Source organism: Oryctolagus cuniculus, chromosome 19, assembly GCF_051225735.1.
Source record: "Oryctolagus cuniculus isolate XC-2025 breed Fujian yellow rabbit chromosome 19, ASM5122573v1, whole genome shotgun sequence".
Taxonomy (NCBI): domain Eukaryota; kingdom Metazoa; phylum Chordata; class Mammalia; order Lagomorpha; family Leporidae; genus Oryctolagus; species Oryctolagus cuniculus.
In genome coordinates, this window is record NC_142885.1 from 42,422,870 (window position 1) to 42,441,860 (window position 18,991).

Below are 18,991 nucleotides of genomic sequence, written 5' to 3' on the forward strand. Positions count from 1 at the left end.
CATCTTCTACTGCTTTCCCAGGCCACAGCAGAGAGCTGGATCGGAAGAGGAGCAGCCAGGACTCGAACCTGTGCTCCTTTACAAGGGCTTAGCTGGGCCACAATGGAGGCCTCCGGGCCTGTGCTTTCTCTCTGTAAGATAAGGGTGTGGACCTGGCAAAGGTTTGCTGTGCAGACTCCGCGGAAGCGTGTAGAAGCGGGCTGACCCCTAGAGGGTGGATACACAGTAGAGATTATTTTTATGTTTACTACCACAGAAGGAGCGCTGGTGGAAGGCCAGTTCTGTGACGTGAGAGTGAGGGTGTGACACGTGTGCCAGCAGAGCTGCTGTTTCCTGAGGTTCCTCGCTTCCTCCCCGGGCTCTGTGAGTTCAGGCCAGGTCTGGGGTTAACAACCACGTGGCAGAGCCTGCTCGGAACCCACGGCCCCCTGATGCCAGGGCGCATCCTTCTCCTGCGTACAGGAATCTCTGGTTGGGGAAATTCTCCCTGAGAATCCCAAGCTAAAGCATCGGCCCGTGCAGGCACAGACGGGGGTGTCTGGTGAGGTTGGAACGCAGGAGCCTCTGGAAAATCAGCTAATTCCCTTCCAGGATAAAAAGCCCTGGTGCGTGGTGCTGCCCCAGAATGGGTGCTAAACCTTGCTCAAAGGCCGGCGCTGTGGTGCAGGAGGTTAAGCTGTTGCCTGCAGTGCCGGCATCCCATATGGGCACCAGTTGGAGTCCCGGCTGCTCCTCTTCTGATCCAGCTCTCTGCTGTGGCCTGGGAAAGCAATGGAAGTTGGCCCAAGTCCTTGGGCCTCTGTTCCCACATGGGAGACCCAGGGGAAGCTCCTGGCTCCTGGCTTCAGGTTGGCGCAGCTCCAGCCATTGCGGCCATCTGGGGAGTGAACCAGCCTATGGAAGACCTCTCTCTCTCTGTCTCTCTCTCTCTATAACTCTGCCTTTCAAATAAATAAAATAAATCTGTTTTTTTAATGGCTCTTGAGACCTTAAAAAGGTCTCAAAGTTGTAGAACATCAAAGAAAGATGCTGAGCATATATGTGTGTATCTCTCTCTCTCTCTGTCTCTCTCTCTCTAAAAGGCAGAGAAGCTGGCGCTGTGGCTCACTGTGCTAATCCTCCGCCTTGCGGTGCCGGCACACCAGGTTCTAGTCTCGGTCGGGGCTCCGGATTCTGTCCCGGTTGCCCCTCTTCCAGGCCAGCTCTCTGCTGTGGCCCAGGAGTGCAGTGGAGGATGGCCCAAGTGCTTGGGCCCTGCACCCCATGGGAGACCAGAAGCACCTGGCTCCTGCCTTTGGATCAGCGCGGTTTGGAAGGTGAACCAACGACAAAGGAAGACCTTTCTCTCTGTCTCTCTCTCTCACTGTCCACTCTGCCTGTCAAAATAAATAAATAAATAATAAATAAAAGGCATAGAGCTCTCTTGTGTTGGTTAACTCTTCAAACACCCACAAAGCCAAGACTGGGCCAGACCAAAGGTGTCCCACGTGGGTGGCAGGGACCCAACCACTTGAGCCATCACCTGCTGCCTCCCAGGGTGCACACGAGCAGGAAACTGGAATCAGGACCCAAAAGCAAGCTCTCTGATAAGGGTGCAGGCGTCTTTTTTTTTTTTTTTTTTTTTTAAACAGAGATCTTCCATCTGCTAGTTCACTTCCCAAATGCGCACAACAGCTGGCGGTACTGTGCCAGGCTGAAGCCAGGAGCCTGGAACTCAATCTGAGCCTCCCAGGTGGGTGGCAGGGACCCAAGTCCTTGTGCCAACACCGGCTGCTTCCCCGGGATGCACAATAGCAGGAAGCAGGAATCCGAAGCAGAGCCGGGACTGGAAGCCAAGCATTCCAACACAGGGTTTGAGTATCCCGCGTGATGTCTAACTCCTGTGCTAAAACGCAGAAGTCTACTCTGCGAGGTTTTGAGAGCGCCTGTCTCTCCATGCAGCATATAATCCAATTCTATCAGATCACCTCCTAGGTTAGAAATGGTGTTCTAGGGGGCCGGTGCTGTGGCGTAGTGGGTAAAGCCGCCACCTGCAGTGCAGGCATCCCATATGGGCACTGGCTCAAGTCCTGGCTGCTCCTCTTCCAACCCAACTGTCTGCTATGGCCTGGGAAAGCAATAGTAGATGGCCCAGGTGCTTGGGCCCCTGCACCCACGTGGGAGACCCAGAAGAAGCTCCTGGCTCCTGGCTTCCAATTGGCGCAGCTCTGGCTGTTGCGGCTAACTGGGGAGTGAACCAGTGGGTGGAAGACCTCTCTCTCTCTCTCTCTCTCTCTCTCTCTCTCCCTCTCCCTCTCCCTCTTCCTCTCTCCCTCTATCCCTCTGTTTCTCTGCCTCTCCTCTCTCTGTGTAACTCTTTCAAATAAATAAATCAGTCTTCAAAAAAATAATAAAAAGGAATTGTGTTCCATGGTTGTCTTTCATTGCATTATGAGGTTTATTTTTAAGAAGCAGAAATTGATACCTTACGTGGGAAGCGCAACATTTGAAGGAATCTTCCTGCTGCTTTGAATTAACTTAGTCCCCTGCTCGGACTCGGACACGTGAAATGAGAGGAATTGGCAGTGAGCGCTCCCAAAGCATCTGACCCCAAGAGATGCAAAACCCTGGAGATTGGATCCGTGCAGCCTCGCTTTTCTAAATCAGGGAAAATTAGCCGTGCTACAAACCCAAAGCCAGGAAGCGTCAAGCTTGATGTTTAACACAATCGGAAAGCTGAAGCAGACGGCCCAGCAGATGCTGTGCAGCCAAGATGGTTACAGAGCAGGGACGGAGCGGGGCCTGGAGCCGGCACCACTGCATCAAAGCTCCCGGCAGGTGGGGCAGGTGGCCGAGGGCAAGCGCCTACTCTGTCCTTGAACTTCACTTTTCTCTGCACAAAATGAGGACAGCAAGAGCCGTCCACCAGAGTGACTGCAAAAAACGAAGATAACTCATGTCCAAGGCTTGGCTAAGGAGATGTTTGTTAACACAGAAAACGGACAGTCAATCCAAGCCCTGAGGGGTTACAGGCCCTGCACTTGAGGGAAAAAAAAAGGAAGGAGGAATATCACAGGGGCTGGGGCTCCAGGAGCTGCTCCCATAAAAGGTAGGCTCACTCCAAACCTAGTGGGCGGATCTCTCGGGTAGAAGAGCGAACAACAGGAACAAGCATTTAGTTCAGTGGTTAAAACACTGCGTGGGCCTCCTGCATCCCACACAGGAGTGCCAGGTTCGAGTCCCAGGCACTCTGCTTCCAATCCAGCTTCCTGCTAATGCGCACCCTGGGAGGCAGCAGGCGACAGGTGACGGCTCAAGTACTTGGGTCCCTGCCACCCACAAGGGAGGCCTGGACTGAGTTCCAGTTTCCTGGTTTCAGCCTGGCCCTGGCTGTTATTGGGGAGTGAACAAGTAATTTAAATATTCTCTTTCCCCTCCCCCTTTCAAATAATTTTTTTAAATTATGTATTTATTTGAAAGTTAAAGTTACACAAGAAGAGAGGGACACACACACACACACACACACACAGAGCAGATCTTCCATTTGCTGGTTCATTCCCCAATGGCGGCAATGGCCCAGGTTGGGGCAGGCCAAAGCCAGGAGCCGGAGCTTCTTCCAGGCCCTAACATGGGTGGCAGGGGCCCAAGTACTTGGATCATCTCCCGTTGCTTTTCCCAGGACATTAGCAGAGAGCTGGATCAGAGGTGGAACAGCCGGGTCTTGAACTGACGTCCATGTGGGAAGCCAGTGTCTTAGGCGGAGGCTTTACCCACTCAGCCACAATGCCGGCTCCAGAGAACAAATACTTTTTAAAAAAATTATGGGGCTAGCATTGTGGCATAGTGGGTATAAGCCGCCACCTGCAATGCTGGCATCTCCTCTGGGCGCTAGTTCAAGTCCCGGCTGCTCCACTTCCCATCCAGCTCCCTGCTAATGCACCTGGGAAAGCAGGTCAAGAACTTGAGGGTGAAGTTGAGGACGTGGCCCTCTGCATGACAAAATATCACCTTCCTGAGGCCCGCAGGAGACCTCCCCAGGTGCACATGAGTTGTGGAACCAACATTTGCCTGAGTTTCCAGAAAGCTCTGCAAATCAGTACCTCTCACTCCACCCCCACACTATTAAGAAAAACATGAGAGTCAGAGACAGGCAGACAGAGCCCCCATTCGCTGGCTCACTCCCCACATGCCCACAGCAGCCAGGGCCAGGCCAGGCTGAAGCCAGGAGCCAGGACTCTACCCAGGTCTCCCACGAGGATGGCAGGGACTGACCCTTGAGCTACTATCTCCCCGAGTCTGCATTAGCAGGAAGCTGGAGCCAGGAAGTAAACCCAGGCACTCCAACATCTGCAGGCATCTTTTTTCCTTTTTTAAAAAATTTATTTTATGTATTTGAAAGGCAGAGTTAGAGAGAGAGAGAGAGGGAGAGACACAGAGAGATCTTCCAACTGCTGGGTCACTCCCCAGAATGGCTGCAAACGCCGGGGCTGGGCCAGGCTGAAGCCAGGAGCCAGGAGCATCATCCGGGTCTCCCACACGGGTTCAGGGGCCCAAGTACTTAAGCCATCGTCTGCTGCTTTCCCAGGCACATTAGTAAGGAGCTGGATTGGTGGCTTAACTGGTTGTGTCACAATGCCAGTCCCTGTAACTCATATTTAGCAATTATTTAAAAATAAAATAAAAAATTTGTTTATTTGAAAGGCAGAGTTACAGAGTGGGAGAGAGAGAGAGAGAGAGAGAGAGAGAGAGAGAGAGAGGTCTTCCATCCGCTGGTTCACTCCCCAGATGGCCACAATGGCTGGTGCTGCTCCTTTCTGAAGCCAGGAGCCAGGAGCTTCTTCCAGGTCTCCCACGTGGGTGCAGGGGCCCAGGGACTTGGGCCATCCTCTACTGCTTTCCCAGGCCATAGCAGAGAGCTGGATGGGAAGTGGAGCAGCCGGGACTCGAACCTGTGCCCATGTGGGATGCCGGCGTCCCTAGGCCACAATGCCAATCCCTATTTTTAGGGTTGTAAATGATCCTACGGACTGCACTCCCACTGCTACTCTTGTGACAATGGCTGGCAGCCAGCAGCTGTGCGCCGTGCTGGGTGCCAGGCACCTGCTGTACAGCGCGTTGCTCCGTGAATGCCTCGCCTCCTCCCTGAAACCAAGCAAAGGCACAAACACACACCAGCGCAGAATTCCCTCTTCTTTTTGATGGTACCCTCTTAAAGGTGGCTTCTTGGTTTCTCGCAGCCTTAGCTATTAGAGAAAGACTGTATGTCTCTGGCTTCGTAGTTCTTAAAAACCTGTGTTTGAAAGTAAACCAACCTACGGAGCAAAGCGTTAAACTCTTAGGAGTTAGAAAGCATTAGCCTAGTGCCGGCATCCCATATGGACACTGGTTCAAATCCCGACTGCTCCACTTCTGATCCAGCTCCATACTAATGTGCCTGAGAAAGTAGCAGAAGACGGCTTAAGAACTTGGGCCTCTGAACCCACGTGGGAGATCCAGATGGAGTTCCAATGGCCAGAACTGTGCCGAGCTAAAGCCAGAAGCTAGGATCATCCAGTCGGTCCCCTACATGGGTTCAGGGGACCAAGCACTTGGGCCATCTTCTGCTACTTTCCCAGGAGCATTAGCAGGGAGCAGAAGCGGAAGTGGAACATCTGGGACACAAACCAGTGCCCATAGGAGATGCCTGCGTTGCAGGTGGTGACTTAATCAGTTATGCCATAATGTTGGTCCCCAAATGTTTAAGCTTTGATGAATTTGTTTACTTGGTGTTGGCGTAGTGGTGTAAGAGGTAAGGCCGCCCTCTGTGGCGCTGGCATCCCATTTGGGTATAAGTTCGAGTCCTGGCTGTTCCACTTCCAATCCAGCTCCCTGCTAATATACCTAGGAAAGCAATGACAGATGGCCCAAGTCCTTGGTCCCTACACCCCCGTGGAAGACCAGAAGAAGCTCCTGACTTTGGATCAGTCCAGGTCTGGCCAGTATGGCCATTTGGGGAGTGAACCAGCAGATGGAAGACCCCCCTCTCTCTCTCTCTCTTTCTCTCTCTCTCTTCCTCCTCCTCCTCCTTCTCTCTCTGTGTAACTCTGACTTTCAAGTAAATAAATAAATCTTTTAAAAAAGAAATTGTTCATTTAATTTCTTTATCTTGTTTCTGGTGCATTTGTATCATATTTAAGACTGCCAAATCCAAGGTCCAAAGATTTGCCCTTGTGTTTTCTTCTAGAGGTTTTATAGTTTTGGGTCTTAAATTTAGGTCTTTGTGGCCGGCGCCGCGGCTCACTAGGCTAATCCTCTGCCTTGCGGCACCAGCACACCGGGTTCTAGTCCTGGTCGGGGCGCCGGATTCTGTCCCGGCTGCCCCTCTTCCAGGCCGGCTCTCTGCTGTGGCCTGGGAGTGCAGTGGAGGATGGCCCAAGTCCTTGGGCCCTGCACCCCATGGGAGACCAGGATAAGTACCTGGCTCCTGCCATCGGATCAGCGCGGTGCGCCGGCCGCAGCACGCCGGCCGAGGTGGCCATTGGAGGGTGAACCAACGGCAAAGGAAGACCTTTCTCTCTGTCTCTCTCTCTCACTGTCCACTCTGCCTGTCAAAAAAAAAATTTAGGTCTTTTTTCCGTTTAGAGTTAATTCTGCATTACATTTCTTTTTACAATTATGTAAAATTATATCTTAATCTATCAATTAATATGTAAATACATACATATAAATTTCTTGTTATAACAAGCAGCTTTCTATGTATCGTAATGATATTGAGTTTTCCTCTCAGGTATGTTTCTGCCCATTAAGAAAAATGAGTCGAATCGGAGACAAAGATCTCACAGATAACAGCACGGGAAGTACTGCATCGCAGGGCAGGCAAGGTGAGGAGAACTTGGGGATCCTGGACTCAGCCCGGGGTTTCTAGGAGACCTCGTGGGCGGGGCAGCTCTGTGGAAGAGGTGGGCTTCAGCTGGATTTGAGGGTGAGACGCTCCAGACTCTGCATCAGGAAGTTCAAGACCCCCAGGCCCCTACGATCCCACAGCCGCTCTGTGACCCGGAACATATTCTCTGATCTTTCTGAAGTCCTTTTTTCCCGTGAGTCTGAAGAGGACGAGAACATTTGTCTCCTGGAGGCATCCAGAGAAACAAATGGCTTCATGTGTATGAGAGCACTCGGTAAGCTGTAAAACATTTAACCAGTGTGAATCAAGGACCTAAAGACAGACAAGACTTGGCTAACCAGGGAGGTGAGAGGGGAGGTGTGGGGATGGCGGTGGAGGGCGACATGGCTCAGGTAATGGCCCAGAAGCAGGATGTGCAACAGGTGTGTGTGTGAGATGGGTGCGTGTGATGGGTGTGTGTGCATGCATGTGTGTGTGATAGGTGTGTGTGTGTGCATGTGTGTGATGAGGATGTGTGTGTGATGGGTGTGTGCATGGTGTGTGTGATGTGTGTATGATGGGTGTGTGTGTGCATGTGTGTGATGAGGATGTGTGTGTGATGTGTGTGTGATGGGTGTGTGCATGCGTGTGATGCGTGTGTGATATGTGTGCATGTGTGTGCATATGTGTATGATGCGTGTGTGTGATGGCTGTGTGTGTGTGTGCATGTGTGTGATGGGGATGTGTGTGTGTGATGGGTGTGTGCGCTCCTGTGTGTGTGTGCGCACGCGTGTGTGTTTCTGGAGCCTGCGAGGGTGGGGCTGCCCTGGGAGAGCCCTGTGCAGGAATGCAGACAGTCAGGAGTTCTGACTCCAGTGTTTTGTAAGTGCAATGTTGGGTTCCTTGGGGGATAGCGATGGTGGGGGTCGGGGGAATCAGGCTTCAGGCGTTTGGAAAGCTTACTGGGTTTTCAAGCAGTGGATCCGTGTGTGAGAATATCATTCTTTCTTCCATGTCTTCCGTCTCCTGTCCCATCCTTAGCCTTCGGCACAGCACTGCTCCTGGGGACGATCAGGACCTCTCTAGATGGTTAGTCCATGGGTCGCATGTGGGTAGGGAAACAGACGCGCTTATGGCAATGGAGCTGCTGACTGAGGGATGGGAAAACCTGTTAGGCAAATAGAAGGGGAGGGGTGGGCCACTGACAGCCTAGGGTTTGGGCATTGACCCCACCGAGAGTGTTTTTAGAACATAGAGGAGGACTTGGGTCTGAACCACAGCAGCCAGCAGCCAGCATCAGCAGGAGGTGTGGGGGGCACTCCTTAGGGAGCCACTGTGGGTTCCTGGGCAGACGAGTGAGTGACAGGTCCCAGAAGGAAGGGAGCCCCCCGGGTTCTCAGACCCAGCTCTCTTCCCACATCCCAGGACCATATTCCTGAAAATCAGCCCCCAGCACACCCTGCGGGCGTGCACACCTCCAAGGGAGGAGGCGGGATCCTTGCCCCAGGCAGCTGTGACAATATCCCCTGCCTGTTACAAAGCAGGTGTTGGCCGGCGCCGTGGCTCACTAGGCTAATCCTCCATCTGCGGCGCCGGCACACTGGGTTCTAGTCCTGGTCGGGGCGCCGGATTCTGTCCCGGCTGCCCCTCTTCCAGGCCAGCTCTCTGCTGTGGCCAGGGAGTGCAGTGGAGGATGGCCCAGGTGCTTGGGCCCTGCACCCCATGGGAGACCAGGAGAAGTACCTGGCTCCTGCCATCGGATCAGCGCAGTGTGCCGGCCTCAGTGCACTGGCCACGGCGGCCATTGGAGGGTGAACCAACGGCAAGGGAAGACCTTTCTCTCTGTCTCTCTTTCTCACTGTCCACTCTGCCTGTCAAAAAAAAAAAAAAAAAAAAAAAAAAGCAGGTGTTTAGCTCAGGGCCTGACCATGGCAGCAGGTGATTAAGTTCCTTACCCCCTGGCTGTGGTCAGATCCAGCCTCAGCTGCTGTGGCCATTTGGGGAGTGACCCAACAGATAGAGGATCTTTGTCATCTGTCTCTCTGACTCTTTCCGTCTTTCAATTTAATTTTTAAAATTAAATTAAATTAAAATTTAGAGGGGCCGGTTAAGGCTGTGCCTGTTTGAGACCTGGCTGCTCCACTTCCCATCCAGCTCCCTGATAATGCGCCTGGGAAAGCAGAGGGAGATGGCCCAAGTACCTGGGCCCTGCACCCGTGTGGGAGACCTAGAAGAAGCTCCTGGCCCCTAGCTTTAGCTTGACTCTTGACTCTTTCTCTCTCTCTTCCTCCTCTCTGTAACTCTGCCTTTCAAACAAATTCAAAAACACATCTTTAAAACATTAAATACAAAATAGAAGCCCTCCTGGGGAAGGGACCTCAAGAAGGGGACAGCATCAGCCCCCTCCACGCCCACCTTCCTGACCTTTGGCCCCTGCATCCATGTAGCAGACCTGTGCAGTGTGGGATGTGGCCTCCAAGTCCTCCCCGCATGATCACTCCCTGTGCTGCCAGCGCCCGGCTCCGAGGTCCCTTTGCCCTCTGCCTCTGCGGAGGGCTACAAACCCTGACTGGGATGCCCAAGGTTATCTCCACATGGGAAAGGAATAGCTTTCTTGCCAAGTGTCAGACATGGATTATCTCTTATTTTACAAAATTTTAGGCCGACGCCATGGCTCAGTAGGCTAATCCTCCACCTTGTGGTGCTGGCACACCGGGTTCTAGTCCCGGTCGGGGCACCGGATTCTGTCCCGGTTGCCCCTCTTCCAGGCCAGCTCTCTGCTGTGGCCAGGGAGTGCAGTGGAGGATGGCCCAAGTGCTTGGGCTCTGCACCCCATGGGAGACCAGGATAAGCGCCTGGCTCCTGGCTTTGGATCAGCGCGGTGCACCAGCTGCAGAGCGCCAGCCGTGGCAGCCATTGGAGGGTGAACCAACGGCAAAGGAAGACCTTTCTCTCTGCCTCTCTCTCTGTCCACTCTGCCTGTCAAAAAAATTTTTTTTAATTTATTTGAAAGGCAGGGAGACAGAGAGAGAGAGAGAGAGAGTTTTCTACCTGCTGCTTCACCTCCTAAATGAATGCAGCAGCCAGGGCTGGGCCAGGCCAAAGCTGGGAGCCCAGACCTCAACCTGGGTCTCCCACGAGGATGGCAGGGACCCAAGTACCTGAGCAATGGCTGCTGCCTCCCAGGGTGCGCGTTAGCAGGGACTTGGAGTCAGGAGTGGAGCTCAGGCGCTCTGGTGCAGATGCGATTCTTGCAAGCAACAGCTTAACCCCTGAGCTAAATGCCCACCCCCAGATTCTCTTCTAACCCTAGAGTGCTTTTCTTTTCTTTAAAGACTTGTTTTTCATTTATTTGAAAAGCAGAGTTACAGAGAGAGGTAGAGACACACAGACAGAGAGGTCTTCCATCTGCTGGTTCACTCCCCGAATGGCTGCAATGGCTGGAGCCGGGCCAATCTGAAGCCAGGAGCCAGGAGCTTCTTCTGGGTCTCCCTCACAGGTTCAGGGGCCCAAGGACTTGGGCCATCTTCCACTGATTTCCCAGGTGCATTAGCAAGAGCTGGAACGTAAGTGGAGCAGCTGGGACTCGAAGTAGTGCCCATATGGGATGCCGGCACTGGAGGATGCGGCTTTAACCTGCCGTGCCACAGCGCTGGCCCCCACTCAGCCTCTTCTTCAAAGAAGAGGAAGTTGCATCTCTAAGAGGCAGTATCAGTTGCCCAAGACCACAGCAGCCAGTGAGGAAGGTGCAAGGTGTGGACCAGGGTCTCCATCGCAGCAGCCTGGGGGCCTTGTGGTCCCCGTGCGAGGCTGGTGAGCCACACCCAGGAGCAACAGGGCAGCCTGTTGCCCACGAGAGGCCTGGGAGGGTGGGGATTACCCTCATCCTTCCAAGTGTTCCCCTGCCAGGAGGGTCGCACAGTCAGGACGCCCCCTGCAGTGCATAGTCAGGGGCCCCTCTGCCTCCGGGTGATCAGGGCGCCCAAACTGATCCTGGCTCAGCTCAAACCAGGCTCCTGGAGCTGGATGGGGCAGGAGGTGGGGGACAGATGGGCTGAGAGGCTGCCCTTTGACCCCAGCTGCACTTGAACCACTGTGAGCAGCAGAGTGGTGGTTGGAAGCCATGGTGGCTCAGAGGCCAGCTGAAGAGTACAGGTGACTTCCCCTGTCCACGCTTGGGGTGATGGCGATCCCAGTATCACCAGCTGTCGTGAAGGTTCAAGGAGCCGCTGTGTGCATGCGGCTCAATGATAAACACACCACTCTGGGAAGATGTCCCCCTCCCATTTCTTTTTTTTTTCCTTATAATATTTATTTATTTATTTGAAAGTCAGAGTTCCACAGAGAGAAGGAGAGGCAGAGAGAGAGAGAGAGAGAGAGGGGTGGGGGGTCTTGGCCACAATGGCTGCAGCTGTGCTGATAAAAAGCCAGGAGCCAAGTGCTTCTTCCTGGTCTCCCATGTGAGTGCAGGGGCCCAAGACTTGGGCCATCCTCCACTGCTTTCCCAGGCCACAGCAGAGAGCTGGATGGGAAGTGGAGCAGTCAGGGATGCTGGCACTGTAGGCAGCGGCTTTACCCACTACACTACAGTGCCAGCACCCCCCCCCCCCATTTCTTACCCTGAACCTGGGGGACACAGAGCGAGGGGCACAGGGTCAGCGCCCGCAGTTGGACATCAGTAGTGAAGGGGGCAACAGGGACTGTGACACACTGGGAAGCCAGGGCTCCTGGAGGGGGAGGGCTCCTGCCACGTGCTGAGACCTGAAAGTTTGGGTTTTCCAAAGCAGCAGGAAATCCAGACTTGGAACGCATGCATGTGGAAGAGCCGCAGTTTTGTCAAAAAGCCGGAGGCTGAATTAAAATCCTGGGAGCAGCATTCCACAGAGTCAGTGCCCCAGGGCCAGGTCAGTGCTCGGCAGCACACAGAGCCAGCGGCAGTCAGGCCTTGGAGACCCAGCGAAGAGATGGCGTTCGCCTGGGCGTGCTGACGTCAGCGTGTGTGTGTGTGCAGGGCTGTATATGCGTGTGTAACAGTGTGTGTGTAGGGTATGTGGGTGTGTGTGAGGGTGTGTGTATGTGTGGAGGGGGTGTGTGGTGTGTGTGTGTGTACACAGGCAGGTGCAGCTACACAGGCTACAGCCAAATAAATATCAGCATAGGCTGGGAGAAACAGCAAGGAAAAGGGTCCGGGTGTGTGTGTGTGTGTGTGTGTGTGTGTGTGTGTGTAAAGGCCCTGAGCCAGGGAGGAGACAGAAATGTGCCTGGGGGGACAGTGGGTAGAGGGAGAGGGCAGGGGAAGCCAGCAGGGGCAGGACCGGGCCAGGCCCCGTCTCCCTGTGGCCACACTCCGAACTCCAGGTGTGGGCCCAGAGAGGCTGCATCTAGGTTTTTTTTTTTTTTTTTTTTTTAAGATTTATTTATTTGAAAGGCAGAGTTACATAGACAGAGGCAGAGAGCAAGAATCTTCCATCCCCCGGCTCACTCCCCCAAATGGTGGGGGCAGCTGGAGCTGTGCTGATCCCAAGCCAGGAGCCAGGAGCTTCTTCCAGGTCTCCCCATGCGGGTGCAGGGGCCCAAGGAGTTGGGCCATCTTCCACTGCTTTCCCAGGCCACAGCAGAGAGCTGGATCGGAAGTGGAGCAGCCAGGACTTGAACTGGCGTCCACATGGGATGCAGGCATGGCAGGCATCGGCTTTACCAGCTATGCCACAGCGTAGGCCCTGCATCTAGCAATTTCTGTAATGTTCCTCTGGCCAAGTAGACCTTGTATCCAGGACACACGCAGTAACCTCCACACTTCTTGAGGGTGGGCAGCCTGGTCCTTGGTCAACTTCTGAGGTCACAGCGTGTTGAGGACAGGTGTTTCTAGAATAACAGGGCCTCAGGCCCTTCCCCTGCCTCCATACACCGTGGTTCCTCACCTGGAAAATGGGGGTCCTACCTGTACCCCATCCTGCCTCACCCCATGTGGTGAGAAGGAAATGAGATAGAATCTGAAAAAACTGGAAGCTCAGATGTCCTGCCCCCTGGGTGGGGGGGGGGCAGGGGGAGGGGCTACCAGTGTTCCAGGATTTTTTTAAGGTTTCTTCTGTGAACTGGGTGCCTCACGCCGCCCCCTGAAGGGGCTAACGCTCCCTGGCTGACGGGGGGTACCCCACGCTGGCTTCTCTGCTGCCTCAGGCCCTCACTTTTCTCCCCTGATGCAGGAAGAAAAGTAGGGGGCACAGCTCTCTCCGTCTCCCCTCAGGCCAAACTCGGGTTGCCATGAATTATTTCCCTGAGGTCATTTTTAGTCCCTGCCCCCACCCCGTCCCATTCCCACAATGAGTCCACACAAAGAGCCCGCCGGCAGCCGATCCCCTGCGAGGTGGACAGCGGCCAGCGCTCCAGAGACCCTCGCTGACATCCGGGTCCCCCCCCCCGCCCCAAAGGACCGTGGCTCCGGCTCCCCCTTGAGACAGGGAGAGGGGCGTCGCCTCAGCCACTTTCCCGGCTCCCGCCGTCCCCATTTTTCCCAGGCTGCGGGAGGCAAGGGGTTAAATCCCATAGAGCTGATGCTCTGACTCCAGGCTAGAGGGGCCCGGGAAGCTGGGGTCACTTCCTGCTCCGTCCCAGTCACCCTGAACTGGTCCCCGGGTCCTCAGCCTGGAATCACCCCTGCAGAAGGACCCCAGAGTCCTCGACTCCTAGCCCGCCCCCTCCCCCCGAGGCAGGGCACTGAAGGGGTTAAGTCCCCTGGGGCTGGATTCTGCCTTCCGGCTTTTCCCAGACCCCCAGAGCCGTGAGTTGGGGACGCCAGGGTTCCTGGGGGGGTGGCCTGGAGGACCCGGGACAGCGGCCGGGGAACAATGGGGCCCGGGAGGCGGGCGCCGGCCGCCCGGGCCCGAGCCCCCCGCCCGCGCCCGCGCCGCCCCGGGGCAGGGGTGGGGGCCGGGCTGGGGGCGGCCGAGGGCTGGAGGATTCTGGGAAGGGCGCGAGGGTCTGGCGGTGGGGGAGGGGAGGGCGTGTGCGCCCGCGGAGGAGGGGATCCGGGCCGGGGTGGGGGTGGGGGCCGGGCGCTGCGAGCCGCGGTTGTGGCCGGAGCCCGGCGCCGGCGGGCGGCGGACGAGCCGGGAGTCCCGGGCGCCCGGGGCCGGCGGAGAGGGAGGATGCGGGGCTCGGGATCAGGAGCCGGAGCGAGGGTCGCGGCGCAGGTGGAGCAGGAGGGCAGGGGCTGGCGGGGCGCGGGCGCGGCGGGGCCGGGGCCTGGGGAGGCTGCATTCCCGCTGCCTCCAGGTCAGGGTCACCCCGGGCCGCTCCCCACACCTCTTCCGAGCCGTCTCCTCCTCCCTCCGTCCGCAGTGGGGCTCCCGAGGTCCGAGGCCGGTGTTCCGGGCGCCGGGGCCTGCTCCAGGCACTTCTTGCCTCTCTCCGTCTTCCCACTTTTCCTGCTCCGTGTCAGCCTTGGCGTTAACCCTTTCCCTCCTACTCGGGACCACCGGGTTGGGATTTCTCCAGACGATTCAGGTCCAGGAGCGCTCACCCACCCTCAGCAAACGCCGTGGGGGCAACCTTGCACCTTTCTGGCCTCCTAGGAGCAGCCAGGCAGCCCCCACCAGCACAGCTAGAGGTCCCAGCTTCCACTTCTCCAAAGACACTTAGGGTTGGCGGCTGGAGTCTCAGCGCCTAAGTAGCTGAGGGGATGAAGACATTAATTCCCTCCTCAAATCCAGCTTGTGTGTGTGCCGCGGCCCCTTGGCAGGGTTGGGCTGCTGCTTGCTTCACATTGGTTGTCTCAGCTGCCTCCCTGTCCGTCTGCACCTTGCCTGCCCTGCACCCAGCATCCACCCCCACGCTGCCCCCCAAAGCCCTGCCCCCACGCAGGGATTCTCTTAAGGGTCTAAATGTGGGGAGCCCTCATCCTGGAGTCACCTCGTGGCTTTCGAAGTGACAGCTGGCTGTGTGCGGCCCTCCTTGCTCCGTCGCTGGCCTCTCCTTAAAGACACTGGGTGAGATTGGTTCTCCCAGAGTCAGGGGCTCATGCGCGTGGCCACCACAATTTATTGAGCACCTATTATGTGCCAGGGGCTGCTCCTGAGTTTGCGATACAGCATCAGCAAACCAGAGCTTTTGAAAGGACAAGGAGGAGGAGGAGTGCCGAGACAGGGCGGTGGAGAGTGAGGGTCTGGCCCGGGAGGCGCTGGGTCCAGCCCCACCTCTCTCAGCCTGGGTGACCGCTCCATCCCAGGGTTTTCTCCCACCCATTTGCAGGGCCAGCAGCCTCTGAGCCTTCCTCGTCACTCGTCTCCTGCCAGCCAGGCTGGCCGTATGAGGCTCACATGACTCCCAAGGTCACCTCGCGCTGTCAGACACAGAGCCCTGCCTTTGTGCTCCTAGCTCAGCCACTTCCCAGCCGGCGACTGTGGGGCAGTCTCCCGGGGCATTGGTTTACTAATCTGTGAAATGGACAGCCTGCTTGCTGGGTCTCTGCAGTGGGCACCCGGCTCATCCTACCCTCCTGGCTTGTGCGGAAGCCGGGCCCCACCTCTGGCCTGAGCCTTCTTTGCTTGGATAACGGGAAAGTGCCCCAAGGCCTCCAGCCCTCTCTGGAAAATTGGGGTGGTTTGTTTTCTTTTTTTTAACCCTTTAAATGCCAGCATCCATTCTTTTGGGGCTCAGAAGGGGAAGGTTTATTGGTCTCAATTAGCAGCCCCATTAAGGAGGAAAATTGGAGTCTTAATGAGCTTCCTCTGATTAGCAAAATAACAGGTTTCTCAGCCTCTGGGCATGGGAGGTGTGGGCTCAGCCGGCCTCCCCTGCTGTGTCAGAGGCTCCCACAGCCCCCAGTCTGGGTTCAAAGGGTTATGGCTGATGAGTTTTTAATTACGCTCTTAAATTCACCTCCTTGTGTAGTTGTGATCTTAAGATCTGGAGCAGGAATCAGGCCTTGAGGGTTAGGGGCTGGAGTGAGAACTGGTTCCAGACCAATGAGGAATGGGGGGGGTGGGGGAACAAGACGGGTTTAGGGGAGCAAAGTGCAGAATGAACTCCCCTGGTGCCCCCCTTTTCTCTCCCCCCCCCGCCCCGCTAGGGTCCCCGGAACCCTGCTCGGTCCTGAGCTCTGGGATGGAGCCGGAGACAGTGCTGTGGGGCCCGGATGTGCAGGCTGCAGGACACAGCCCGAACCATGCCGACAGAGGTGAGGGGTCCAGCCAGGGCCCCTGGTCCTGATGCAACAGCGCCCCCGCTCGGGGAGGGGGAGGGAAGAGAGCCCAGACACCCCCGCCCTCTCTCGCCCGCGCGCACCCCAGTTCTGAAGGGAGACGGGGGCTGGAGACTCCCTTTTTGTCCGTAGGTGCCGAGAGTGGGAACGAAGAGGAGGACTCCAGCCCTCAGCGGGAAAGTTCCGGAGAGGAGGTCATCTTGGGCGAGCCAGCTCAGAGTCCAGAGTTCAAGGACACAGCAGGGATGCCCCCGGAGAGCCCCTGCCCGGACCCTTCGGCCCCCCAGGCCCCGCCAAGCCCCCCGGACCCCGCAGCCCCCGAGGTGGTCCCCACCCCACCCGACTGGACCAAGGCCTGTGAGGCGAGCTGGCAGTGGGGGACCCTCACCACGTGGAACAGCCCCCCGGTGGTGGCGGCCAGCGAGCCCAGCCTGCGCGAGCTGGTGCAGGGCCGCCCGGCGGGCGCCGAGAAGCCCTACATCTGCAACGAGTGTGGCAAGAGCTTCAGCCAGTGGTCCAAACTGCTGCGGCACCAGCGCATCCACACGGGCGAGCGGCCCAACACGTGCTCCGAGTGCGGCAAGAGCTTCACGCAGAGCTCGCACCTGGTGCAGCACCAGCGCACGCACACGGGCGAGAAGCCCTACAAGTGCCCGGACTGCGGCAAGTGCTTCAGCTGGAGCTCCAACCTGGTGCAGCACCAGCGCACGCACACGGGCGAGAAGCCCTACAAGTGCACCGAGTGCGAGAAGGCTTTCACGCAGAGCACCAACCTCATCAAGCACCAGCGCTCGCACACCGGCGAGAAGCCCTACAAATGCGGCGAGTGCCGGCGCGCCTTCTACCGCAGCTCGGACCTCATCCAGCACCAGGCCACGCACACGGGCGAGAAGCCCTACAAGTGCGCCGAGTGCGGCAAGCGCTTCGGCCAGAACCACAACCTCCTGAAGCACCAGAAAATCCATGCCGGCGAGAAGCCCTACCGCTGCACCGAGTGCGGCAAGAGCTTCATCCAGAGCTCGGAGCTCACGCAGCACCAGCGCACGCACACAGGCGAGAAGCCCTACGAGTGCCTGGAGTGCGGCAAGAGCTTCGGCCACAGCTCCACGCTCATCAAGCACCAGCGCACGCACCTGCGCGAGGACCCCTTCAAGTGCCCGGTGTGCGGCAAGACTTTCACGCTGAGTGCCACGCTGCTGCGGCACCAGCGCACGCACACGGGCGAGCGGCCCTACAAGTGCCCGGAGTGCGGCAAGAGCTTCAGCGTGAGCTCCAACCTCATCAACCACCAGCGCATCCACCGCGGCGAGCGCCCCTACATCTGCGCCGACTGCGGCAAGAGCTTCATCATGAGCTCCACGCTCATCCGCCACCAGCGCATCCACACGGGCGAGAAGCCCTACAAGTGCTCCGACTGCGGCAAGAGCTTCATCCGCAGCTCGCACCTCATCCAGCACCGGCGCACGCACACGGGCGAGAAGCCCTACAAGTGCCCCGAGTGCGGCAAGAGCTTCAGCCAGAGCTCCAACCTCATCACCCACGTCCGCACCCACATGGACGAGAACCTCTTCGTGTGCTCCGACTGCGGCAAGGCCTTCCTGGAGGCCCACGAGCTGGAGCAGCACCGCGCGATCCACGAGAGGGGGAAGACGCCGGCGCGCAGGGCGCAGGGCGACTCCCTGCTGGGGCTCGGCGACCCCGCGCTGCTGACGCCGCCGCCCGGGGCCAAGCCACACAAGTGTCTGGTCTGCGGCAAGGGCTTCAACGACGAGGGCATCTTCATGCAGCACCAGAGGATCCACATCGGGGAGAACCCCTACAAGAACGCCGACGGCGGCCTCATGGCGCACGCGGCCCCCAAAGGCCCGCAGTTCCGCCCACCGAGGCTCGCCGGGCCCCCAGGGCAGCCCTTTAAGGCGCCCGAGGGGCAGGAGGGCTTCGGCCAGAGGCTGGGAATGCTCTCCTCCAAGTCCTACATCTGCTCGCACTGCGGCGAGAGCTTCCAGGATCGCGCCGTGCTGCTCCAGCACCAGCTCACACACGGCAACGAGAAGCCCTTCCTCTTCCCCGATTACAGGATTGGCCTAGGGGAAGGGCCGGGGGCGGGGCCGGGGCCCGGGCCCAGCCCCTTCCTCGGTGGGAAGCCCTTCAAATGCCCGGAGTGCAAAAAAAGCTTCGCCCTCAGTTCCGAGCTGCTTCTGCACCAGAAAGTGCACGCAGGCGCCAAGCCCCCCAAGAGTCCCGAGCTGGGCAAGAGCTCCTCCGTCCTCCTGGAGCATCTCAGGAGCCCCCTGGGGGCCAGACCCTACAGCTGCTCCGAGTGCGGCGCCGCCTTCCTCGATCGCCTGGCACTCATTCGGCACCAGGAAACCCACACCCAAGAAAAATCCCCCAGATCTGAGGACCCCGAGCTGGAGCCGGAGCCGGAGCAGGACCCGGAGCCGGAGCCGGAGCCGGAGCCGGAACCCGAGCCGGAGCCGGAGCCGGCGCCCGAGGCCCTGTGCACAGACCAGGAAGGTGAGGGAGAGGCCCCCGCCCCGACAGGGGGCAGCTGCCACAGGGAAGGCGACAGCCCCGCCGCGCTCTCGGAAGCCAAGCCCTATGTATGCCCCGAGTGCGGCGATGGCTTCACCGAAGTCGCAGCCCTCCTCCTGCACAGGAGCTGTCACCCAGGGAGCTCTCCGTGACATGGCTCTGGGGACCCGGGGCCTCTCTCTCTCTCCCCCCTCCTCCCCGGAGAGGGACACTGGACCCCCCAGAGAGGCTTGTGGGGAAAGGACACCCCTATCACACTGTAGAGAAGTGGAGGAGAAAGCCGGGTGCGGGAATCCTACGTCCCCCGTGAGAACCCCTATGAGGTCGTGGGTGGGAACCACCAATAAGGCAGTAGTGAAAAACTGTTGGGGTTAGGAACCCTATAAATATGTAGGAAAAAAAAAAACAAAAAG

The 18,991-nt window shown here is 57.5% G+C and overlaps 1 protein-coding gene across 1 annotated transcript; it reads left to right on the plus strand.

Annotated features, from left to right (window-relative positions):
• Positions 1-13,456: 13,456 nt before the first annotated feature.
• Positions 13,457-18,991, plus strand: ZNF629 (zinc finger protein 629). The gene is made up of 3 exons (XM_051834975.3): positions 13,457-13,622; positions 15,912-16,019; positions 16,176-18,991. The coding sequence occupies exons 2-3, from the start codon at positions 15,947-15,949 to the stop codon at positions 18,728-18,730; spliced, it is 2,628 nt and encodes an 875-aa protein (XP_051690935.3). The 5' UTR covers positions 13,457-13,622; positions 15,912-15,946; the 3' UTR covers positions 18,731-18,991.